The 26,408-nt window shown below is 37.8% G+C and overlaps 1 protein-coding gene across 8 annotated transcripts in view; it reads right to left on the reverse strand.

Moving 5' to 3' along the window:
- The window catches only part of tns1b (tensin 1b), a 216,131-nt gene that overhangs the window by 31,392 nt on the left and 158,331 nt on the right, over positions 1-26,408 (reverse strand). For all 8 annotated transcript variants that reach the window (XM_053496636.1, XM_053496634.1, XM_053496632.1 and 5 more), the window contains 11 exons: positions 25,803-25,977; positions 24,696-24,746; positions 24,464-24,586; positions 22,623-22,687; positions 22,150-22,233; positions 17,831-17,943; positions 17,541-17,601; positions 15,204-15,279; positions 12,340-12,469; positions 10,217-10,282; positions 9,991-10,107 (listed from right to left, as the gene is read on the reverse strand). In XM_053496636.1, coding sequence (XP_053352611.1) covers positions 9,991-10,107; positions 10,217-10,282; positions 12,340-12,469; positions 15,204-15,279; positions 17,541-17,601; positions 17,831-17,943; positions 22,150-22,233; positions 22,623-22,687; positions 24,464-24,586; positions 24,696-24,746; positions 25,803-25,977 — 1,061 coding nt within the window. The remainder of the gene's footprint in view (positions 1-9,990; positions 10,108-10,216; positions 10,283-12,339; positions 12,470-15,203; positions 15,280-17,540; positions 17,602-17,830; positions 17,944-22,149; positions 22,234-22,622; positions 22,688-24,463; positions 24,587-24,695; positions 24,747-25,802; positions 25,978-26,408) is intronic.

Consider the following 26,408-nt stretch of genomic DNA (forward strand, 5'->3'; position numbering starts at 1 on the left):
TACTTACTGGAAGGTCCTAGGTTCAAACCCCAGCACCACGACCACCAAGTTGCTGCTGTTGGGCCCTTGAGCAAGACCGCCAAATGCTATGAAAGTGTGTGTGTGTGTATTTTCCTTCTTTATTTATATCCCTCTGTATTCTTTATTGTTTACGATATTTTTACAAGACTTACTATATAATATATTGTTGCACCAGAATTTCTGAGTACTGTGTATGATGACAATTAAATAATTCCATTCCATTCTTTTATAGTGATGCTCATGTTACTGGCCAAGTTTTTATCAAGTGCTCCTGTAAAGGGACCTGAGAAAACCAGTAAAGTGTCTGCACCGATACTTGCGGTGTCATGTAACACCGTAAAACCGTAAATCTGAGTAGGACAGTGCTGGGACGCAGAGAGGCACAAACAAAAAGACATGGTTAAATGCAATATCTGATGTATTCACATGTCCATTTGATTCACTTTACTGTGTGCTGAAAAAAGTAAAGAGCTTCCTAAAGGTCCTGACAAGACTCCAACTCCTGCAACTGCAAACTAAGCATTTGAGGGAAAACAACAAAACTTGCATCCCAGAAGTGTATTGGCTCTTATCTCAGCCATAATAGCAGTTCTTAAGTACAGCACATTAAATATGCATTAAAGATGTTTTGGACCAGCAAGACGTAAAAGTGTTCGACGACTGCGGGATGAGAGAAAAAAGGGTCCACTGAGACACGGTAAGGTCAGATATTCATCTAGTGGGAAGTGCTAAATGTGGCTGCATCAGCAAAGCTAAGAAGACTCTTTGTGTTTATGCAACAGGATTGAAAAAACAAGGAAGATAGAGATGACTAATTCCACCCTCTCCTGCATTCCCAGCATTCACCTTCTCAAAGGTCAAATACTGAAACACTTTTTGAGTTTCTCTCTATACTGTCATAGCATGCAACTTACTGACTTGAGAATTTCTAAACCAACTCTCAAAATGTATGATTTAAACCTGTCCTAGACTAAATGTTAACACAACTTTCAGTTAAATATTCTAGTGAATCAAGCCAAAACCAAACTATCTGTGCATGCAGCGCTCCATGTGAGTCAAGTTTAAAGCCAAACATTTTATTAGTGGTGACGTAGCATGTCAGGAAAAGTAATCAAGCTCGACTCTGAGCACTGAAAAAAAGACAAGATATGCAGAAAGCCGCTCTTTTCTGGCATAGTGGCCAGCTGTGGTACTGTAGAGACCAAACATGGTCATTCCTCTCAAAACATAAAACATGCACGCACAAATATCATCACGTGAAGAATCACATCACTATACAGTGGTGTGAAAAACTATTTATATAAAAATAAATATCCTGATTTCTTATTCTTTTGCATGTTTGTCACACAAAATGTTTCTGATCATCAAACACATTTAACTATAAGTCAAAGATAACAGTAAACACAAGTAAACACAAAATGTAGTTTTTAAATGATGGTTTTTATTATTTGGGGAGAAAAAAAATCCAAACCTACATGGCCCTGTGTGAAAAAGTGATTGCCCCCCTTGTTAAAAAATAACTTAACTTTAGCACACCTGAGTTCAATTTCTGTAGTCACCCCCAGGCCTGATTACTGTCACACCTGTTTCAATCAAGAAATCACTTAAATAGGAGCTACCTGGCACAGAGAAGTAGACCAAAAGCATCTCAAAAGCTAAACATCATGCCAAGATCCAAAGAAATTCAGGAACAAATGAGAACAAAAGTAATTGAGATATATCAGTCTGGTAAAGGAGGGGGGCAAATAGTTTTTCACACCCCTGTATGTCATGTTGGTTCTCTCCAAATCTAAAACACAAAATATTCTGTCCAGTATTGTGTACAGTAGGTTCTCCCTTCGGGGCATGACTTCAAAAGACCTCTGTTGGTGTGTTGTGGTGTCTGACACCGGGACATCATTGTCATTGTCCTTTACTGTACTGTAGGTGCTGTGGGTTTCTCGGTGATGCCTCCATTGGTCGATTTGTTTGACCGATGCTAGGTTGTATTGAGATCTGGGGTATTTAGAGGTCGGATCAACAACCTTAAATGCTTTGCCTGTTAAGCCTTGTGTGTGGCTTGCTGTAATGTGCTGGCTGTTCTGATACCATACTCTCATGTCCAGCATTGCCTTTTTTAGCTATATTGGCTTTTCTTATGTCAGTTATTTCAGTACAACCGACAGTATCTGCTGACTACAGCGTGCAGTCAGACGACACATATAAAATGTGTGATAAAAGCCATTTTTAGTGCAAACTAGATAATCTGACTCATGGAATTATAGCTAAAAATGCACAAGAATTCAAGAAACCATGATTTGAATCCCAGGTGGGCCAACTGGAACACTGGCATCATCATCCTGGAGACCTTTAAAAAAAATCCTCCTACTCTTATTAAATCCAGGCCAGCTGAGTGGCTGTGTAATTATTAAATGCAGAATAAAAAATGTTTTCAACTGAAAGTCTATCTTGATGAAATAGCCACATTTAAATGAAGCCAAAAGACTGTACTGTATGTTCCACAGACATTTTTCAGTACAACTGAGATGGCTTTCTATCCACTCGAATGATTAGTTCCTTATTTGCTTGTGAACCCAAATTCCATAAAACTTGGGCCCACTAATGTTCCAGTATTACAGCTACAGTTATTAAAGCTAGGGGCAACTCTGTAAACCTCTCAGACAATACCATAATTAGTTACTGGATGACTGTTAAATCACCAGTGTTGAGTTTAGCTTTTGGGTTTTGTCCAAAAACCACCTCAAAAACCAATAAATACTAAAAGAGTAGGATGATTTCTGGCACTGTGGATGCATTTCAGCTCAATTCAGTATGGTAAAGGTACAACTCAACTGAGAAATGTTCTTGGTGAATATGTTTAAGAAATGCACTATACAGTATGAGTGATATCACTAGCGATAGCAATATGTCAGAGCAGTGATTGGTTAACAGATTTTCTATAGGCTCTGTGAAGCTTATGAAAACGAATGGGTGGAGACACCGTCTCATAAATATCCACACCACAGCCATCTGTTACAGGTCAGAGAAAGCTATTTAGGGAGACTATCTGACCCATGCCGAGGTATGCGTAGAGGCCTGGAAAACATAAAGGAAACAAGACAGTTGTGTATTATAAAGTCAAAAAAGGTGAACGAGATCCTTTCCTTCTGTTGTCCTCCACCCAGACTTACAGTTCCCATCAGACTTCTTAAAGTTTGGAGAGGAACATAATGACGGCAGCTGGAGAAATGGTGTAAGTCCAGAAGTAAATGTCAACAAAGCATGGGTCTTCTTATGTTTCCCCCTAGCAGGACAGGTCAAAATGGCTTTATTTCCACAAAACGCACTAGTTTCCAAGGTTGCCCCCTGCTTAGAAACGCTAACCAAGCTAATAAACCCAAACCTCCATAAAGCAAGGACACCGAATAAATAAGTCGCTTGATCTGTTATATAGTAACAAGCCTGGATGAAACATGTTTCACTGTTACACAACTTTCACTGGCTCAAAGCAATGTAATCTTTAAAGACCTAACTGATGAAGGCAGATTACTCTATCCAACAAAACAGGCTAAAACATTTATCATCTGTGTAGTGGCTCAACCTACTGATTCTTCAGCAAAAATCCAAGTTGGTGGCAGTTCCAAATGCTGATGTCAACATGATTTTACGAAGCAAATCACGTACAGTACGCTAGACTAGAGCAGCTACAACAGCATGTAATAGGCGAAAAAGACAGAGCAATTTAGCAAGGCCAAGCTCAAAGTAAAGTTAAGCTGAGCTACGCGAGCAGGGCCCAGCTAATACAGGCACTCCCTGCTCCCTGCCAGTACTCCAGTTAGACTCCACATGTGTGCAAACTGAACAAATTGGTGACAATTCCCACTCTCGTGTCTGCAAAACAGTCATAAAAGTCAGACAGACCACACACACTGTATCACATGCATCAACAAACGTCTTTCGGGGAGCCGCGTCCATTGAAGGAAAATGAGCAACGTGCACCTTTGGTGTCATGTGTTAACAGGTGGAAACTGTAAAATATTCGGCACCGTGCTGGCAGGCTTGTCTCTCCATCACAACACTTGTTAAATGTCATGAGTCTGTTGAGCATGTTCTTAACAATACATTCTGTCAAAAGAGTTAATGCATATTTGAAAGCCTTTCCTTCTCCATATATATATATATAATTAGATCCAATTTTGCTATGGATATATTTATACTGTACTGTATATATAGGATCTGCACTTATGTGCAGAGCTAACCACACAAACACAGCGTAATGGTTTTCTGCAGTATTTCAGCATGCAACATTGAAACTGCGGAGCTCAAATAGCCGATCCGAGACTTGAAAAGTGGTAGGAACTGTGTTTAAAAAGCGTGTTAACCACATTCAAGCCAACTCTGTCAAAATCAGTCTGGCCTGTGATGGCTTGAAAAATATTTACTGCGGTGTGGCTTTTCTGCTGTGGTAAAAAAGCTGTTAGGACAGAAATTAGGCAATTATTATACAATAACACAGCCCGAACTGTACACTAAAAACCGGGATAAACGCAAAGATAAACCATCAGACTACATACCTTCTAACTCCATGTTTTTTCTGATTTTAATTTCGGTCTACACTGTAAAACAATGCTGAAGGAGTACACAATATGCAATAATCTCATTTGAACAGTTGATATTAAAATATATCTGCTACTTATGCCCTGTAAAGTCTTCATCATGCCTCTAATCTGAGGTGCTTCTTGTTAATTGGTGGTTTTTGAGGCTGGTAACTCTAAATGAACTTCTCCTCTGCAGTAGAGTTAAGTTTTGGTCTTACTTTCCTGGGATGGTTTTCATGAGATCCAGTTTCAACATGGTGCTTAAAGGGTTTTTCAAATGCACTTGAAAATAATGTTCTTGCAAGAACTATTCAAGAACAGCTGACCATCATGTCTTTAAATAATAATTGACTGTTGTTATTGTTGTTACTTATTTACCTAATGCCATGTGTGTTATTTCATCGCTTCAAAATCTCATGTATTGTTCTAGAATGTAGAAAATAATCCAAACTCGTATCCAAACTCTTGACTAGTACTGTGTACACAACGGCAAAACTCAGATTACCTTTTATGTATGATGGCCTGGCCCTTTACATGTTAAAATTGTGCCATTTTTATGATATAATTTGGATAAAACTGAATTCCAGAAAAAAGATGCCAACAGACTGATAATCTAAAAAAATACCAAAGTTTCGAGATTTAATTTCCTTATTTAAACTGTTAGACTAGTCATATTTGGTAAAAACCCCAAACTGCAAATCATCAGAAAACAAAAATTCACTTTGTAAATCAACACCAAGAACTCTGATCTAATCATCAGGCTGGAATTTTAAAGCAGCTTTTTATTTTTTACCACAAAACAGAGCAATGTGTGATACCATCCATGAAAGCAGCATATAAAAAAAAAAAAAACAGTTCCGATGGATTGATTGTTAAAATTGCCATAAAGTTCAAGCCTACCTGTGTACAGACAGCATTCAAGGGCTTATTATCCTTCAAAACAGGCCTTGTGATCTGAAATCCTAAAATCCTAAGACCATAAAATGTGTGTGCAGCGAACACAAGCTACCGCGTCATTCCTTCTCTAGTGAGAGACAACAAAAAGGTCTTTGGTATCTCGAGAGGCTGGAGGAGTTGTCTGTAGCTCACTCACTGCCTCTCTGACAGAGCCTGTCCGGTCTCATCTCCCCACCTCCACACTTTTCACACCCAACCATTCGGAAAATGTCGTGGCCATGGACTCTGGACAAATATGAGACAAGCCACGGTAAACAAGACCCTAGTGGTCCCTTCTGTGAGCAAGGCCGTGAGATCTGGGGCACTTCATTGAATCCCTGGGAGAACCTCTTTTGCAGTCACGTCCTTCTCTTTCCCCTCAGGGCAATTCAAGTCCCTGGTTTATTGCAGAGTTTAAGTGTTTCATCTTTTTTTTTTTTTTTTTTTTTTTTATGTAAATAATCCATCCGGGCGAAATTCGGCTACTTATAAATAATGAAATTCATCTGAGGGTCACTGGGTTAAATATTTGGCTCAAAAAGTCCACTGCACATGTACACACTATCTGACAGTGAAGTGTGTGCTGTCAAACCCTAGCATCTGAGGTTATCACAGTCACATGATAGGCAGCATATAACCTGCATGTAACATGTCAGTGAAGATAAAACCTTTGACCTACGTTATCTTACTCATTTGTAGAGCAATCGACTATAATTATGGCTCACTGGCCTGGATAATAGGTTCCAACAGCCACAATATTTACTCTACATATGCACACTTTATATACTCTCCGGACAGTAATTATTTTTTCATAATTTTTGAAACAGTCAGCAGATACTGGACATGGCCTTGAACAAAAGATAGAAGCTAATTTTATATAGCATTACAAAAAATAACCATGGATATTAATGAATGAGAAGATATTCATTAACAAACCTCTGTAGAATAAAGGAATGCTGTTATGAGAAAATGATGAACGACAGATAGGGCTGATGGCAACCGATGCAAAGAAGTGTCACCAGAGAGTCTGTTAATTAATGCTAGGCTCAAAAGTAACAAAGGCTTGGCACACATACTTAATGCCAAGGCGTAAAAGAAAAGCGTAATTAACATTTATTTTAAACTTGACCTGTCGCTTTTAATTCTTGGCCATTTTATTTACTCTATATACTGTATATATATTTATATACTGTGCATTATACACAATCACAAAATGCGTATATTTCCTGCTTATTCGTCCACCTGAACCAACCAGTCGTGTCATTTTCAACATTTTAAGCCTCAATATAATCCCTGCCCATGTTTTTATTCTCAGTAATATAGTTGAAACATATTTAACATAAAAAAAATGAATGAATTAATTAATTAACCAATTTCTATCTTGTCATACATTGTTCCAAGATACTGTAACTTGGAAATTAGTGTATGAACAATATAAAAAACGAATTACTCATATAATGCTTGATAATATTTATATACTGTATAATCTCTTCCTCAGTCTATATGTTACTGCATTTTCAACATGGCGTGACGAACTTAAATACAATAGAGTGACGTTCGACCTCTTATCTCACTCTGGATTCTGTTCTTTGGCTCTCACGGCTCAATGGGGCCGTTTGTCCCAGTTTGGTGTTTTTGTGCAGCAGTAATCTGAATTCCCGCTCTGTCTGTCTGTCCTACATGACTACAGCGTGTGCGTTGTAGAATGTTCTCTTGTATTCTTCTCCAGCTGGCTCGATGCCTCAGGCTAGCTGGAGGCGTGGCTTGTTAAAAACTCGAGTACTTGGCCTCTTGACCAACGGTTCCAGCCAACCACAGAGACAGACTGGTTTACAACAGCGTTTCGAAGGCTACAGCCAAAAGATCAGCGTCCCCTTATTTCTGGCTGGCCTATTTAAAGCGAGGACTGTTTAGCAGGATTGAATGTTTTATGGCTAGACATCTCAAATGACTTAGAGTGGGAAATGAGGTAAAAGAATGTGTGGTCTGAAAGGACCGAAGCCTTGAAAATTTTGGACATACTGAAGAAGCAATAAATACAGATATATTTATCTCCTCATTTTTCTCAGTATATTGGACTACAATACGATTAAAATAGAATGTGTTTTTAAAAAGCATTATGCATGGGTATTTTCTTAGAAATTAAAATAGAACTGGAACTTTGCATGAGCTATAGCTGTTATAAAGCTACTGTATATGACAATACATGATCTTGGTCGGATACTGACCATCTTCAGACTGCTGGAGTTACAAAGGTGCCATCAGTGGCTAAAGACTGGAATGTGCTATATGTGGCCTGCTGACCCTACAGACACAAGGTGGGTTGGGGGAGGGAGCCAGGATTTAGTGGCTAGTCATGACGTTGTCAGGTGTCCTCACACCATCTTTACAGTTACATCCAAATGAAAACCTGGAGCAAGGCCATGATTCGATCTGTTTAGGATTTGGAACCCATGCTTTTATATACATACAGTATACAGTATACAATATGACCTTGACAATGTTATACCAGGAACAGGTTCTGAAAAATATAGTACAGTTTGATATATTACAGGAAAAGACCAACAAGATTACTGACATAAATTGGAATCACATTATTAATTTTAGAAGTAAGATTAATACTAGTCAGGCTTTATACCACAGGATGCTTAAATTCTCATAAGGCATTGATTTATGATTATATTAGTATAACTATGAGTGGTGGCTCAGGCAGCTAAGGCTCCAGGTTGTTGAAGCTCTGCTGTTGGTGTGTTGCCATACTACCCAGTCACTGCATGCAGGGCCGATTCCAAGCTCGGTTGGAAAAAAGGGAGGATTGCGGCATTAAACCCGTCCCAAAATTGTGTATGGGTCGGATGGTCTGCTGTGATGACCCCTTGACAGCAGCAGCCGAAAGAAAGGGTGGGTTACGATTCTGGGTTACTGATTAGAAGGTCAGCGTTTCAAGCACCATGATTTACTTAGTTTTACATTATATTTCTGTAGTTACAATCACTTCCTCACTCATCGTCAATACCGCTTTATTCCAGAAGACTTGGGGATTAGGCAGTCACTCATTTACACACTATGGGAAATCTGGAAATGCCAATTAGCCTAGTCTGCAGGTCTTTGGACTGTTGGAGGAAACCAGAGTACCCAGAGAAAAACCACCAAGCACAAGGAGAACATGCAAACTCCATGCACACAGAAACGGAAATCGAACCCGGACCCTACACTACAACCACCGTGCCGCCTCTGTAGTTACAGTATAATATAATTATAATTCAGTCATGTTTCATACAAGGGGTCTGTAGAGCAGACATGCTATTTAAAATAAAATCTTAATATAAACACATTTAAACCCAAATATGTAGAATTAATGATGTTGTATTATTTTAATACAGTAGGTGTTGTAGGTTCTGTAAGTACACCATGAACAGTAATTAAAGTAAGTTTAAGGTAAACATATTTTTTTACCTGTTTCTTCATGTTTCACTATCATAATTTTTTTTTTATTACAGACAAGCATGTAGTTGTGTGCTGTGAGTTTTTCTTGTTTCTATGCCATCCTTTTAATGGTGTCTTTAGACAAGCATCATAGCAGAAGTGACACTTTAATTGAATAAAAAAAATGATGACATTGCCAGAACGTTTTGGCCGTGATGGTGCTAAACCACTGAAGACTCTATTGTGTAAACCTGGCTTTAATCAAGCAATCCAACTAGTCCCAATATGGAATTTATTGTGTTACTTTTTCTAAAATCGTGTCTTACTGTAAACACTCAGCCAATTTAAATTCTTGAATGCCTGGCACAGTTACAGATGTGCCGCAAAATCCTAAAAAGCCCCTGACTCTCTGTGCATTGTCATCGAACATCTCCCTAAAATCAAAACAGATCCTCCAATTTAACAAAGCCGTACAAGGACAGTAACTCCCATGTGCAAGGATAATGTAAAATCATGGTAAAATCAGAACTTTGTTTGCTCGAATAATGAGAAAAGCAAGCAAATCTGTATTTCATTGCATTTACACGTTTAATCTGTGCATGATGAGACTCAAGGCTAAAAACAACTTGTGGATGAATTTACTTGAGGAATGTGAGGAAAAGCACTGCTAACTCTATTAGAGCTGATTGAATCAGGCTCTCTGTCTCTCACTCACTGACAGCGTATGGGACAGCTTATTTAACCTGCTCACGCAACCAGAGCAATCATGGAAAGAAGTTTCTGGCCAAAGTTCTGGCCAGTAAGTGCATGGAAATGGATTAGTATGGTTTTGATGCTGGCGAAGTAAACAGCCAACAGCCAATGAAATTATTCACCCATTTTAGGACACAGAAAATGTTAAAACCTATTTGATGACTATATAAGGAAAACCTAAATCCCAAAATAGTAACTTGCCACAGTTAAGACAGACGATCCGTGATTTTTCTTTCTATTTATTTATTTATCTATCTATTTATTATGGAAAACCTACCTTCCATCGAATCTTCATAGCGCTGATTAAAGTTTTCATAGGAATCCCAGCGGATGAGAGGATCCTGGGTATTGTAGTCGACGGACACACTGGGTCCGTTCTCCAGGTGGCCCATTCCTTAAGAAGAGAAAGCAGCTTTTTAGCTCAGGGAATAAAATATAGCTCAGATTCCACATTGCCTATCGGTTGTATTTCAGTATAAATATTGTTCTATTTGAGTCCTTACCTTGGATTTTCTCTGGCCCAAACGAAAAGACGAACTCTACTTTTCCATATTCAGGAAATCTGTCATCTGAAAGAGGAAATCGGTAGAATTTTACAACACTGCGGTGACCTAGAACTGCTTAACCTTGTTTTTGGAACTGCCATTAAAGTTACAATTTGCAAGGATGAACTGTAATAAAAATACAGACAAGCCTTTTTTATCCACTACCTCACTATGTCCATGAAAACTATGTATGCTTTGTGGTTTGCATTTAATAGAAAAGACAGTGGAGCAGTGCAGCTCTGTTCCTGCTGACTCTGGGACTAATTTCAGTGCCAAAAAAATGTCAATGAAAAAATGAAGAAACAACTTCTTCATGGTTCTTAAATGTCTGATATGACAGAACTTCCATTACTGTGTTAATAATTAGTCATAAATGCATGCATGTTCCATGTGCAATACCGGTCCAGGGTACTTGATCCTTAAACTCTTAATAACGGGTGACTTTACAGTATGTGGATGTAAAGTAAGTTGTAACTTTAATAACTTCCTGATGTAGCATATTGTGTTTGTTAGCATTTAGGAAATGGGAATGCTTTTTTTCTCCATGCATTGCATATAAAAGTCATTATTAAGGTCTGATTATATGCACCATTCATATATATATAAGTAATATGTTTCTAGCTGACTGTAACAAAGCACTGACACTGAAAGCTCCTTCTAAAATCGCAGATGTAAGTTGTTATTATAATAAGTATACCAGTATAGTCTGTGGAGCTGGAATTATTGCAAAGTCTTTTAGTGAATTAATCAACACCTTTTGATCGAGCATCAAGAATTAAACTCAATGCAATCCAATGCTGGGGTATAAATAGAGCTCTAATTAATTTCACAAAGGGGGACTTATGATGAAATTTCCTGTGAATAAAGGTGTAAAATGAGATGACATTTACAGAAAACGTCAAACACAATACGGTAATGCAACTTTTGTGCCACAGTAACACATTTGAACGGCGCAAACATTTTAAAGGAAGTCGTACATTCACGGCTGAGGTGGCTCAGCACCCACTGTAGACGGTCCTGAGAACATTTAGCAAGTGGAACAATTCAACAAATAACCTGTTGCCAACTTGCAGATAAAAAAAAAATGTCAGTGAGAACTGTACCCACATCCCTTCACAAACACCACTTGCACATTACAGGAATTACAGGAGTTAATGCCACATCCCCCATATAGTCCGGACCTTAATCCAAGCCATTTTTCACACGTTTGGGCCATTAAAGGAGTTCCTTGGAGGCCAGCATTTCTAACGTGAAGCTGGTAGTCCGATCATGGCTCCAGCGTACTGAGAAAACTTTCTACATTAGAGGCGCCGCCCCATTAAAGTTAGGCAGAAAAGAATGCTACTTTACCATGTAATTATTTACCATAATAATTATTTATTTTAATAATGAAATAAAGTCATTTAGTTACAATATTTCGCTGTATTTCTTAATATAATTTATTTACAATAAAAAAAAAAAATCTAAACTGTATTGCGTTCGCTTGTGTTCATGTACGCGGGCTGCCGGACAAACGAGGCACATAAATTTTTGAAAAGCATGTGATTTAAGGTTTAGCTCTAATTGCTCACATCACTTTTGTTCTTAGCAAATCAATATTGTTTTTAAATATTTGGGCTCATGTGATTGGACCATTCACAACGAGTCTTATTAACAGTCAGCAAATTGTTAGTTAATGTATTGAATAGTGATTGACGTGGACGACAGGTAAATATAAGAGAAAATTCTGTAATTTTTTTGCTGAAATACTTTCATCGGACAGGGAAAGTTAAAGTTAAAGAGCTTAAGCAGCAGTAAAGTGATCGCTTCCGAACTTACACTCCGTGCTTTTCCAGCACTTCTTATGGCAAGCAAAGCTGGCTGACTGGATGCCTTTATTTTAAACTAGTAGTAATGATGCTTAATCACTATTTATAGGCGATTATTAAAAGTTTAATTTTTATTTTGTTTGCGCCTCCAGAAGGTTTTTGCACCAGCCGCCACTGGTTTGATTTAAATACAGGATTTACAGGAAGTGTCCAAACTGCACTTTTAGTAAGTATTTAAAACATAACAGGATAAAAAAAATAAAATTATTTTACCTTTAAAAGTTTCGTCCAGCTCATCCTTGCCAAAGACAAGGCCTAGGTCATGAACGGCACAGGTATGAAACTGCACTCTGAAAATCACGTCTCTGGACGGGCTGCGGAAGCGCTTGTGATAACACTTGAGCTACATGGGGAAATAGATAACAGTAATGTAAACCATTACATCATACACACATCCTTTGGGGAACACAAACATTCTAAAACACTGAACAATTACAGACTTGGAAATGTACAGTTGCCAGCATTTTATAGTGGTTCTCTGTCTTTCTCATACATCATACACATATCTATAAATATGTGGTCCTTCTGAACTATTATGCCTTATTATACAGTCCATTTCCATTCACTAAGGACACTTGAAAAGCTAAAAGCAGTGCAGGAAATGCAGTTTGTGGCCTGGCATGCGCTGCTCTACACATTTCTTAGGGCCCCAACATTCGCAGGTATTATTAAGCATATCCAGCTCTATGATTTACTAAAACAATATGCACAAGTGAAGCTGTGGCCAGAACGGCAGCTGTCTCCACCATTATGGTGCATCAAACTCCCAGACATATGCCAGTGCTTACAAGCAAGCACTATTAACCTTCTTAGATCAGATAACGGTTCTGGATGACCAAAGCTCTGTCAGTATTCCCATGCATAAAGAATTCCTGATATCCATGTCCATATCTGATTTAGTATACAAAAATGCCTGTCCAAACCTCAAACGAGAAAATTGAAATGGCCTCATAGACCACTGAAGTAACTGTATCCTGTTGCCTAGGATATCTGCAATTAAACTGTTTTGCTTGGGGCTGACAGACGTGAAACATACAAGTTCCCCCCCATTCCCCCCCCATCCCAGACTTTATACACAGCACAAAGTGGAGGGAGGTAGCAAAGGAAGTCAAACATCATGTGGCTTTGAGTCACTACATTCATGCATTCCAAGCTACAGTATCACACAGGTTGTGTTTTCTCTGGTGATTTCATTGCATACAATGCATAGAGATATCTGTAGTAGCTTTTTTACTGTACTTTATATGGATTTCAAAAAAAAAAAAAAATGTTAAGAAAATGTTTTTTTGTTGTTGTTGTTGTTGTTTTTAAAGCTTGATTGCTTTTTGTGATACTGTGGCAACTGTCATTACACCCATGACAGACACCCTTATCCAGAGCGACTTTTTTAAATTTTTATCCCTTTATACATCTGAGCAGTTGAGGGTTAAGGGCCTTGGTCAAGAGGTTGTGAAATTTGAACCTGGGACCTTCCGAACCATAGATCAATACCAATGTATTATAATCTTGTACAAAAGACCAAACAGTACATACTGTAGGGCATAGGCTTATACAATGCTCTGTGACCAAATATAGTTGTACTGGTGCTTTTTTTTTCCTGAAGAAGAAAGACCTGGAGTATTTCAAAATATCGTCACTTAAAATGTACAGGAATTATATACTTATATATTATATATAAGGTAACTTCCACTTTTGTACTGTAATATGAAAAGTGCAACAGGAATAAGTATGTATTCATGGAAATGATGATGTTGTCTCGTGTGGTTTTGACAATTTTTTTTTATGTATAATAAACTTAACAAGACTTATTCCACCCACATTTATGACAAGATCAAGAGAAAGTGACTAAATGTGGTGTCACAAGACTGATCTTGAGAACCACAATAGGACTAGGCAGCTCTCAAAAATTAAAATTAAAACACCTTACAGGGTCGACCATGTGGATCAGAGAGTGTTTTCCCCCCCTTTGCTAAAATTTGTGGGGAAGGATAAAAAGGTAAGATTGTAAAAAGTAATGGAACGGCAATAAGGGCAGAAAAAAAAATTGTTAAAACTCCATAGCCCTTAAACCTCAGAGCCATTATTTGTTTTGCGGTTTTTCAATGAATGTATACTGTTAGACTCAGGGCTGGGCAGTATAGAGTGTTATTTCCTTTTTTCAGCACAAAATATGCAATATGATGAAATGGTAAAATTTACCCTTTATAAAATTATTGTGTTTTTTTTTTTTTTTTTTTTAGAACTTTTGTTCTACCCGACAACCAATACACAGTTTGATATCTGAGGCCTCCCGATGAAAACACACCTGCAAGGATTTGGAGAAAAAAAGCTATAATTTAAATAGTAAAGTGTTCTAGTGCTTAAAAAGTGTCCAGTAAGTTACTTTATTTTTATGTACGTTGATTTACAACATACTTTAATACTTATTCCAGTTTATTAATTTCCTGGCAATCATTCAACTTAGAATTCTTTTTAAGTCACTTTTTTTTTTCATTTCCCCCCTTTTTTTTGGCTGAGGACAGTTTAAGATGAGCTCATCTTTAAGATGCTGCTCTTAAAGCAAAACCTTAGTGTTAATTAAATGAATTACTTCGACAACAAATTATACAGCTTCTTAAAAAGTCTGTGCAAAAATCTTGCAGACCGTAACACTTCGCCATAACTGTTCCTTCTACTGTCATTCGTTGTAGATTTTCCTCGTTAATTTCATCTCTGGCTTTTACTCCAGGAATCGAAAAAATGCATATTGATTTCTCTGAAGCTTTTTTTCGTGACAGTGTTCATTGATAGAAATTCCTATACAAATGAATTAAAATGATATTCATTTATAGAGGTTCAAAAAAGAAAGCAAAATCTCTAAAAGAAACCTAAAAGTAACTTTCCTTCACCTTTCATGGCTATGTTTCAGATATGACTTATTCTAGAAATATGAGCAATACAAGCACATTAAAACTGAATAGAACAAAGTTAACTATAATTAAAACCAAATGAAGTAATACAAATCGTAAAAAAAAAAAAAAAGTCTACAAAGGGAGCAACGTTTGCTGATAATATAAACTCTATGCACAGAGACTTACCAAAATGTCTCCCTTCAACAGCAAACCAGGTTCAATAGTTATGCAGATGCTTGTTTGACTGTCTCCTTGCACATTACTGTGAATTACAGATAGACAAACATAACAAATTTTACAAAAAAATACAGATAATTCTAATTAGGAAAAATACAACCCCAAATCAGAAAAAGTTGGGACAGTATGGAAAACACAAATAAATAAGTAGTGATTTCTAAATTTACTTTGACTTGTATTTCATTGCAGACAATATGAACACAAAATATGTCATGTTTAACCTGGTCAACTTCATTTCAGTTGTAAATATACATAATTTTTGTCATTCAGACCTGCAACACATTCCAAAAAAGGTTGGGACAGAAGCAATTTGGGCATAGTAATCAGGTAAATTGGTTAAATAATGATGTGATTTTAAACAGGTGATGTTAACAGGTGATGATTTGGTACAAAAGCAGCATCCAAGAAAGGTCTAGACCTTTAGGAGCAAAGATGGGCAGAGGATCGTCAGTTTGCCAACAAATACGTGACAAAATTTTTGAAATTGTTAAAAAACAATGTTTCTCAAAAAGAGATAGGAAGACATTTGGATATTTCACCTGTCCCAACTTTTTCTGATTTGGGGTTGTATGAAATTAGTAAAATAAATACTCAGCTAAGATACAATAAGTACAATCTAAGATATGTTTGGACTATTCTCTGAGACCTCTATGACATTATAAAGGATTCTGGGACGCTGGAAGCTGTGTCAGTGTGTGTTGGTTGATATTGGTGTTAAAATGTGTGATTGCTGATAGTAATATGGAATTCTTCTCTTCTTGTATGTCTGGGTTTGTATGTCCGTGCTTATCATAAATATGTATCCAGATAAAAGACCATATTCAAAGTTTGAGCCACTTATGTTTAAAAAAAAAAGTCTGTATATGTGTCTGGTGTTGAAATTGACTGTGTGGTTCATGCCTTCAGGTTTGCCAGGATTTTTTTTACCCGCTTAAAAATCAAGTACTGCTTTTAAGCTGAAAAAAAGATAGAAAATGTGCTATAATCATTTTCCAAAAATCTGAGCTGCACTTCATCAGTAAAACACATTAAATATGTTTATATTGAAAGATTTGTGATTTTGGCACTATTTTGTCCAGAAATGTGACTTATGCTGTTCCAAGGAAACGTCGAATAAATGCAGTATGTAACATTTTATATAATGCTGTTACAAAGTGGTTCACAGAACAAAAAAAATGGCTTTGATGGTTAAAAGTTGAGGTCTTGCAAATGAATCTATTTGATCAGTGAGTAATGTTGAATGTGTGACACTCCTGGTCAGATTAAAAGACTAAATTGCTGCTTCCCTTAAAAAACATCCCTCAATCAAGTGAGAATTTTAGCCTCCTTAGTTACTGTAGCAGGTAGGTGAATGGCATTATGGGAAACAAGGACCACAAGCAGGTAAGTGAATGGTGTTAATCAAAACAATACAAGCAGGTAGGTGAACTGCATTATGGGTAACAAAGTCAACAACCATATAAGTGAATGGCATTATAGTAAACACTACAATCAGCTAGGTGAACTGCATTATGGGTAACACTATAAGCAGGTAAACATCATTTTGAGTTACTCTGGAGTTAAAAATGTCATGACGTTTCATTTTTAAAATAGTCAACACCACTGGAGATTATGACCTTCTGCGTGGATTATTCTTAGAATTTTCCCTAACAATTTACGGCCTGAATGAAAGTGTGCAATTATGCAAGGCTAAATATGACCATCAATAAAAGATTAACTTGGTAACAGACAAAACACCTCAACATCCACATACACACGAGATGTTCACATGTAATTTATGCAGGGCTCATAATTTAGCAAATGGAATACCACTTCAAAACCTGTTCCTGAAACCAAGCCACTCTCAAAACACTAAATCACAGCATTTCATTATTTCCATTTAATCGCATAAAGCTGTAATGAGTCTTGTGGTTACTAAAACCTCACATGCCCTAAAGCCAACATGCCACTCTCTCATCTGATTCCAAACTCGAGCATAATCCCTCTGATCCGGTCGTCCCTTTCTTTGGCTGAATCTAGGGGCTTATGCACTGAGCTGTGTAATTTACATAAAGTTTTATCGTCTTTTTGTATTGACATACTACTTTGACAGTCTCAAAGTGCTATATCCAGGAGATAGACATACTGTATTACTCCATCTGTGCCTGTATGTATAACTTCCTAGCTCTATTTAAAAAAGAAAGAAAAAAACTTGTGACTTGGGTGTGTATGTGTGCGCGAAGGCTAGCAAAGATATCAGGACAAGGTGGAAAGTGAAAGGAATTACAAACAAAGCCTGGTTCTTACTAGATTCCTGATGTGTAGACTGGTTGCATGGCCTGGTAGATCTTGAGGAAAGGGCGGCACCCTGAAAGTCACAGGAAACAGAAAGAAATAATGAGAAAAATGAGTAGAAAAGGAGGATAGAGAGAAAAAAACAAGGCCTTAGTCTAAATAGGGGGAGAGGGCATAGCTAGCAGGAAGGCATGGTCTACTCACTTACGCTTGGCAAAGGATTGATATTATAAAAGAAGACAACCGTCTCAAACTTGTGTGGTCCTTTTAATTATGCACAAAAAAAAACAGAGAAGACTCACCTCCTTTAGACTCGAAGTTGGGAATGCCATGCATGATGACATGATGAAGGAACAGAGGCTTGTTGTTGATCTTAATGTGGCCAGAGAGCAGCCCACTGAAATACTGCACATACCTGAAACACACACGGCAACAACACCGAAAGCAGACAATCAAATAAAGGAATAAGGTTATAACATAGGTAGTGAACTGTAGTATTGAGATTAGGGAAGTCAAAAGGCGTTGGAGCAGGAGATTCTGGACTACAGCAGCTGTTTGTTTACAAATAAATAATATCAATAAGACTAAGATGTTTTTTTTTTTTCATTTATTCATTTCTTCCTTTTTTTACTCCTATATATTAAATTATTCTTTAGTCCTCTCTATACCTGATACATTTTATTTCCTCCTGTAAGACATTCCCAGGTCAACTATGAGATAATTTATTCTCCCCAGACGGTCTTGGGTCTGCCTCAGGGTCTCCATCCAGTATGTCATTCCCGATATAGCTTTAACAGGAGCCGAGCAAAACACATCCTTGTAAGGAGCCCAAACCACCTGAACTAGTTCCGGTTGTATTGTAGGAGAGACAGCTCTAATCTATGGCTATCCCAAATTCCCAAGCTCATAAGCTTATCACAGAAAGGAAACCCAGTGTAACAACTCTGCAGGGGAACCCCTTTATCATCTGTACTTGCAACTGTTTGTGAACAGAAATTTACAGAGAACTTTGAGTGCAAACTGAGCTTCTTATTCACTGGTATAGCAGTAATAATGCTGTCTCATAATGAAAATCAATTGAATTCAAATGTACGTGATTAATGAAATGTTTGAGGTGGATCTGTTATGCAAAATCCACTTTTTAATCACATACTGTAGTTCTTATCTGTGTACAATATGTAAAAAAAATGTGTGTGGGGGGAGCATTTTGTCCTTTTTTTCCATTTTTTGTTTTTTCAAACAAGTCAATTAGATTCTCTCGAGAGGTTGGAAGGGAGAAGCTCTTTATCTTTGGGAAAGCTCTGAGACATGTGTTGAAGAAATTGTACATGAGACCTTTAAAAAATGCTTGTCTCACTTTGTGGCAGCTTTTCATAAAATACACTATCTAAACAAGAAATGAACATAATGTGTAAAGGTATGGATATAAAAATGGCCGAAGCACTACCTTTCAACCAATCAGGAGCCAGTTTCCTACAACCATTATAAATGAAGATCATTAACTGTTAAGGATCACAATGGTCATTTTACCTTTTTTAGTATTGTACTATGAGGTTTTGGAAAACTCACAACCAAAATGTGTCTCTCTTGCCTGGCGATCATGTTGCCTGTAATTTCCTTCCCTTGTGCTTGTATTTACAATGTCTAAACTGGGCAGCTGATTAGCAGGGCAAGGGCACCATGATTTTGGTGAGAAACAAGAGAAATGGCCTGAATTAAAGGAAAAGGGCTGGGATTTGTTTGGGTTTTAAGTTTCAGTTCATCTTACTTTAGCTGGTGTCTGTCAAAACCATTAACGTTGAGAATGTGTGTGTCAGAATGCAATTAAAATTGCAAACAATGAAAAGGTTTAAGCCATAAAGTATAATTGATTTAGTGCTATAATCAGCTTTGTACTTTCCTGTAGTTTACTGTAACATAATCACTTGTTTACATATTGGTTTACAGCTGTGCGATATGATCTCAAATCACGATTATCACGATTTCACGATTAATTGAACATTTTACCTTGATTATGATTAATGAATAATTATTGTTATTTTGTTTTATATTTTACCCGAATAGTTCTCTTACAGTGGTTATACTGAAAATATACTAAACTATTAAATCAGGGATATTTTTCCCGGATGAAAGAGTTCAGACCTAATGAAGTCATGTGACTAGACACATACATTACATACGGTAGTATGTTTGTTAAAGCGACGGTACGCCTTACTCACTCACTCCTTGTCCATGCCACTTTATCCTGTGTAGAGGGATGCAGGGCCCTAAAGCCTATCCCAGTAGACTTGAGGCAGGGTACACCCTGGACAGTGTGCCAATCCATTGCAGGGCACACACATACACACACAAATTCACACACTATGGGCACTTTGGGAATGTCAATCAGACTAATCTGAATGTCTTTGGATTGTGGGAGGAAACCAGAGAAGCCCCACCAAGCATGGGGAGAAAATGCAAATGTTATGCACACCGACGGGAATCAAACATGGCCAGGAATCGAACCCGTACCCTGGAGGTGCAAGGCAACAGTGCTAACCATTAAGCCACCGTGCTGCTGGGACACTACAATGAAAAAAAAAAATTATGTCGCTTAGATGATTTAAATGTCGGTTTGATTCATTGGAATAAATGCTTAAATCATTTCTCGGCCCTAATGCAGAGTCTATTAGAGGTTTCATATGAGGCCATTAGAGGTTTCATATGAGGCCACTGGAGTGGAGAAACGCCCTGCTTTACAAAAAAACAAAAAATCCTACAAGAGGCTCTAGGAGTTTTCATAAACAGGAAGAATCTTTTTTTCCCTACTTCAACACTGAGGCCTCTTCCTCAGGGAGAAACAGTGACCATAGTTCGAGGAACTGTTTTCCCACGCGAAGCAAGGACATCAGCAGATCTCCTTCTAATCATGGAGTTGCTTTTCCATCAACGTGAATCCATTACTACTCCTAAAAAAGGAGTTAATGGGGTCTGAACTGTGAATAAATGTAAGATCTGATTTACTTTGCCAAGTTCATTGCCAAATATTCACTTATCTTAATGAATGTTTAGTTGCTTTATTAGCTTTTTTATCCTCAAGGGGTAAAATTAGCTTTTTTCGCATTTCCCAAAGGGGAAAATGTATGAGTCAGGGTGCAGGATCATCAGTTATACAGTGTCCTTGATCAGTTGCCATTTAAAGGCTTTTTTTAGGGGTGCATTGGATAGAGAATATCAATTCTGGGCCTCATGATCTCATGATCTTTCAGGCTGTAAAACCACCGTGCGGGGTTGTGCATGTGTGTGTGTGACTATATTTGCTGTAAAACACATGACATTCTGAGTAACGGTGCCTCATGCAGGGAAGTGCATATGTGTGTGTGTGTGTGTGTGTGTGTGTGTGTGTGTGTGTGTATTTAAGACACTGGTGCTTGGCACGTTAGCATTACGCATACCTCCCATAATAACTGCAGACTGGTGGACAACCACTTGTGACTAATTACAGACCCAGTCAGGAAATAACAGCACAGAGATCCCAGATCTCAAGTTTGCTTGCATTAAAAATCATTTGGGATATTACTTCACCTCTGGAAGAACGCTCCATTTCAATATGGTATGGGCAACATCCAGGGAATTGCATCAAATAAATGTAAGAAATGCGTGAAAAGCAAAAGCCATGTGTGCTTCTGAGCTTCACTGGAGAGTGCTGATCTCTGCATTATGTGGGCAATGTCCAGATTTACCAACAGCTTGTCTTACTAAACTATTACTGCTCTGTAGTTAAGATTTAAGCTTGTTTTACTGGATTATTTTGGAGAAAACAACTAAAAGAGAAAATCAACCTTAAAATCTTGCATGTTAATTTCCATATACTAGTTATTTTTATTTATTCTGAATCCTGTTTTTTTTCCCCCTAAACCAGCTGATCAGATTTTTCCCCCTATTGTGACTCTATATAAAAAATACCCTCCACTAGCTTGTTACTCTGGAGGGATGTGACCCAGCAGTAGCTCATTTACATAGACACATTTGGACAAGGGGTGAAATTTAATGCGAGAGCTATGACAAAATACATTATTGGAGGGGTATTTCCATCGGAGCGTTAACAAAGACACTTTGAGAAGCTCTGAGACGTGTGTGTTAACTGTGTTATCTTTAACTCATCAGGTGTAAAGTTCATTAAATGCACTAAACAACAATGGAAAAAACTTTTTGTTTGAAAACAGTGTGAGAGGTTCTCACAGTAAAAAAAAAAAAAAAAAAAAAAACAGCACCAGTCAACAAATTAACACCAAAAGCACATCTAAAATATTTCATTTTAAACGTACACTATATATTGTGTTTTAATGGTGGAGTTTTTTCACCGGTTTTGTTCATGTCAAACAGCAAACATTATCTTAGATCTCATATACTTGCTAAAAAAAAGGTTGTGGTTGGGGTTAAACAGCTTTATTTGAACTTTATTGATTGCAATAGTTATTTTTTATAGACACTCGTGAGTTCTATTAATAATAACTGGGATCAGACACAAAAACCGTAATTGCAAAGCCATAAAATGCAAGTTATACCTACATTAAAAATCAATGTGATGACTGGTTTAAAAAGTATGTATACAGTGAGCAGGAAAAGGGTTAGAACTGACCTTTTCTGGGAAGGTTGGCCCACAGGAAGTACTTTATCTTCATAAAACCTCTTCATAGCAAACCTGTCCAGAGCCTGGTCCGCACTGCAGGTCAAAATAAACATATACTTGGTTCTCAATTACAGCAAATACATAAGACTTTTAGTCTAAGTCTCCAAAATTGTATTTAGTAATTAAATAAATGCAGTGCATATGCATGTCTCCTGTGCACTTGGGTGGTCTAACAGTGATTCCACATTATTATGTCTGTTGATTAATGACTAGAACAATCGTGACATCCTGTGATTGCAAGCAGAGCTGAGGATTAAAAAAGAACTACTCTAAGGGTATAAATGAATCATTCGCGGATAGTGTGTTCTATCAGGATAATTCTTTTTCAATGTGTGTGCTGTGATTAAAGATTATCATGTTTCATCTATCGGGGTTCGAATGCATGACTTTAAACTAATAAGCACACGGTGTGGTGGTTTTACCTTGCCGAAATGTTGCTATAATGCATATATGCAGCCACAACGACCCCGGTTCTCCCACGATTTCCCTGCAGATATCAAGACAAAGAAAGAGAGATTACGGGATAATGCAAGCTAAACCATGAAATGTACAGTAATTATCACAGACGATTTCATCATGTTAAAGTTCAGTGAACAGCTTGTGGGTGAGAATGTTCTGGTCAGTAAACTGAAGGAGAAAAAAGAAACTTTTGATCTTGTAAGTTTGAGGGTCTGTATTAGGAATTTATGTGAAATCTGTGTATAAGATGTGTATCCGGGCAGCCCGTCGGCCGCTGCAACTTTCTCAGCTACTGCATACTTCCACCAGTTAGTCATCATCTGCTCGAGTTTCCACAGCCGGACAGAGCAACACAGTTTGCCATGGCAACACTAACGTTATGGTTTCCCGTATAAACCCTGGGCTGGTACTATGACCAAATCTCTCTTTCTCTCTTGCTGATTCAGTTTAAACCAATGTACAGTATGAAGCAAAGCTGGAGTGAAGCATCACGGCTGGTCTGGTAGTCTGACTCTCTGTTTTACTGGACTGGGAGTGATGCTGACATTTCTCACACTGACAGGAAGGAGGCACATCACTGGATTCATTAGATAAGCCTTGTTTTTTTTTCTACCGCTCATCTCCCCATTGTTGCCACAACAGTGATGTCAGCAGAGATTGTCAACTAGAGGACCAGCAAAGTATATCATGGGATTGAACAACACACTGGAAAAATATTGTAGCAGATGCAATTAACATGTGTGGAAAAAAAAATATTGGATGTCATTCAGGAAGTTTAGATTTCTAAACACAAACCATCACAGATTTTGGCTTCAGTGGTGTCCAATCAGATGCACCTTTGTTAATTATTCACCTGAAGGCATATGACTTGGCAGACTTTCATGGATTAATATATCATTTGGACTCTTTGGTTTGATTAGTACTTCAAAATAAATACAAGTAAAAAGAAAAAAAGGAGAGAAAAAACACCAGACAGAGAAGTGTGCATTTATTCTCGCACTTTGTGTGTAAATCTGGGGGCGCTTGTTACAACTAAAAATAAACATTTTAAATAATATATATTTCATCGTATATATTTCATGATGTTAGCTGATTATATACTTTTTAAACTAAGTTAAGCCAAGCTTTTATTTGTCATCTATATAGTACTTTATTGTAAACTTTTTCTATTCTTCACATATCCTGAAATTTATTTTATTTTATTTACTTATTTATTATTTACTTATTCACGGAGCCCAGGATCAAAGCACAGAGTCAGCCATTATACGGCACGAGGGGAACAGACACGGTTGAGGGCCTTGCTCGAGGCCCCAACAGCAACAGCTTGGTGGAGCTGGGGCTTGAACTGCTAACCTTCTGATCAATAACTCAGAGTCTATCTGTCTATCTATCTATTAGTAGAATGCCCCAATGCTAGACTATATCTCTTTAGGAACACTGAAACTTTTTCATTTAGCTCAAAAAGGTCAACCGAGGGTTTTTAACCCGTGCTCGGTATTTCCCTTTCATTACATCCACCAGAAGACTTTTCAAATGCAGTAAAAATGGTTTGCAGAGCTACGGATGTATGGCTACATCTCCCTTAAAGTGTTTTTCTGCTCTACTGTTACTAGACATGCACAGAACAGAGGGGGTGCATGTCAGGAGAGAGCAGCAGGACAACGCCATCTACTGACCGCACACTGCTTTCTACGAGTGTAAAACGAGGAAGCGGGAAGTCTTATAATAGCTTTAAAAGCAGTCATTTTTTCTAATTATATCATTGAAGGATATTTAATGACTTACTCATCAATGAAAAATGTACCTTATTGTGCAGAACCACAACGTTATGGCTGTCAGCGCTCATCCATGTGTCCATGGCTTTACATATGCTGCAGATCTTATCCAAAGCTGGAGCATGATGATCGGGCCAGCCAAAGTCCAGCACCTGAAACACACAGGAGCATGAAGAGAAGAATATAAGTGTGCCAAAGTGAACGCACACACACAGGAAGAGAGCAAATACATACAGTATAGAATAGATTAAAAGGGTTTACTTTGGGGTGCAGTTGGGAGATATCATATCGTTTTTCACTCAGGTTGAAGAGCTGAAAGGAAGAACATGGATATATTTAAAATAATACTAATGGAGCAGTTTGTATTTTTTTGTGTGTGTGTGTGTGTTTGTGTGTGTGTGTGCTGTCTGCAAGATTTACTGGACTTGCAATGAAACCTGACATGCCTTTGCATTCCCACTAACTTCTGCTGAAACTATGTATGTATGATTCGTGAGTTCCATTTTAGGGAAAGCAGACTTCAGACTTCAGCTCTAGATTCATTTATAGACCAATAAAATGTAAACCAAAGCCTGGAATAAAGAAACTCTTTAGATCCATTGCATAGCATCATTGTGAGTCAGGTTTTTTTTAAAGATAGCTTTGATATTACACTGTCTGGCTGCAAAAAAAAAAAAAAAAAAAAAAAATCTTACATTTAGTCACCTTTAGCTTTGATTACAGCACACAATGCGGAGGCCAGTTCATGTGTGAAAATGATTCATCATGTTCCCAGAACCACTCTTTCACAATCTTATACTGGAATATGTTCCATTAATGTGATAATCTGGTCATTTATTGCATTATATGGCTGCCTCCAGAGGCTTGTACAGTGGCCACTATGCATGATGGGTGCATTGCTTCATGCGCTTCACGTCTTACCCTGCCACACCCACCGCTTTGGAATAGGGTCAATCTGGGCTCAGCAGACTACAAATCCAGACTATGAGTTTTCAACCCATTATGTGTGTATACTGTAGACATGTTCATATTTTTACTGTTTCTTTTTTTTTACCATGCAACTCCACCAAGTGTTTAATTATCTACATTCATGATTTTTTTTTCCCCGCCCACATTTCTTTGACCAAGTTATCGTTCAGCACTATCCTTACAGGTTTCGATAAATCTGTTGACGGATTCTTAGCCCAGTCCCAGTAATTTCAAATCTCCTTAGTTATTTTCTTTGCTTGATGTGCCCAATAATTTGACCCTTCTGATTTTTTTTTTTTTTAGCCAGGCAGCATTATAGTGAAAATATCCTTTGACTTTAAAAGCCACTGTAATGCACACTGGTCCAGTGCTTCCTGTGTCTGAGCAAGTGTTTCTCACCAAGTAGTTGTCTCCGTGTTTGGAGCGGAGCATGCTGGCCACTTCTTTAAGGTTGGCACTGTAGCTCTGTTCCTCAACGCTGCTTGGAAAAGACACAGATATGATCCTCTCTGTGATGTACACCAGGTCTACCTCATAGTTCTCCTCCATCGCCTGGATCAGACTCACGCTCCGGCTGGATGGAGAACACGGAGGAAGAAAAAGAGGGAGGGGAAAGAAGGTCACACACGGCATGGAGAGAAAAACAGTGGATAAATTAGGGGGAAAAAAGCAAACATGCTATAAAACCTGAAATCTGATCATGACTGCATATTCACAGCAGTGTCTTACATAACCCATGCTTACATAACCATATATGGAGAAGTTCTGGTTATTCAGTTATTCAGTTGATGTGTCATGCTCAAAAACCTCAGCGCTTCTTTCTATGTTCTGAATAGATGGTTCTCTTGCTGCAAATTTTTCACCACTACATGCATTAGAATCAAGTAGGGTCTCGTTATTTTCATCAGGCTGCCTAGCATGACATCACCAATTTATGCTGTTAAAAACTCATCAGCATGGCACGGAACAAAGTCATATCTCCTTTTCAGTTTGGTTTGAAGCAAA

The sequence above is a fragment of the Clarias gariepinus genome, chromosome 5 (genome assembly GCF_024256425.1).
Source record: "Clarias gariepinus isolate MV-2021 ecotype Netherlands chromosome 5, CGAR_prim_01v2, whole genome shotgun sequence".
In the NCBI taxonomy this organism is placed as follows: Eukaryota; Metazoa; Chordata; class Actinopteri; order Siluriformes; family Clariidae; genus Clarias; species Clarias gariepinus.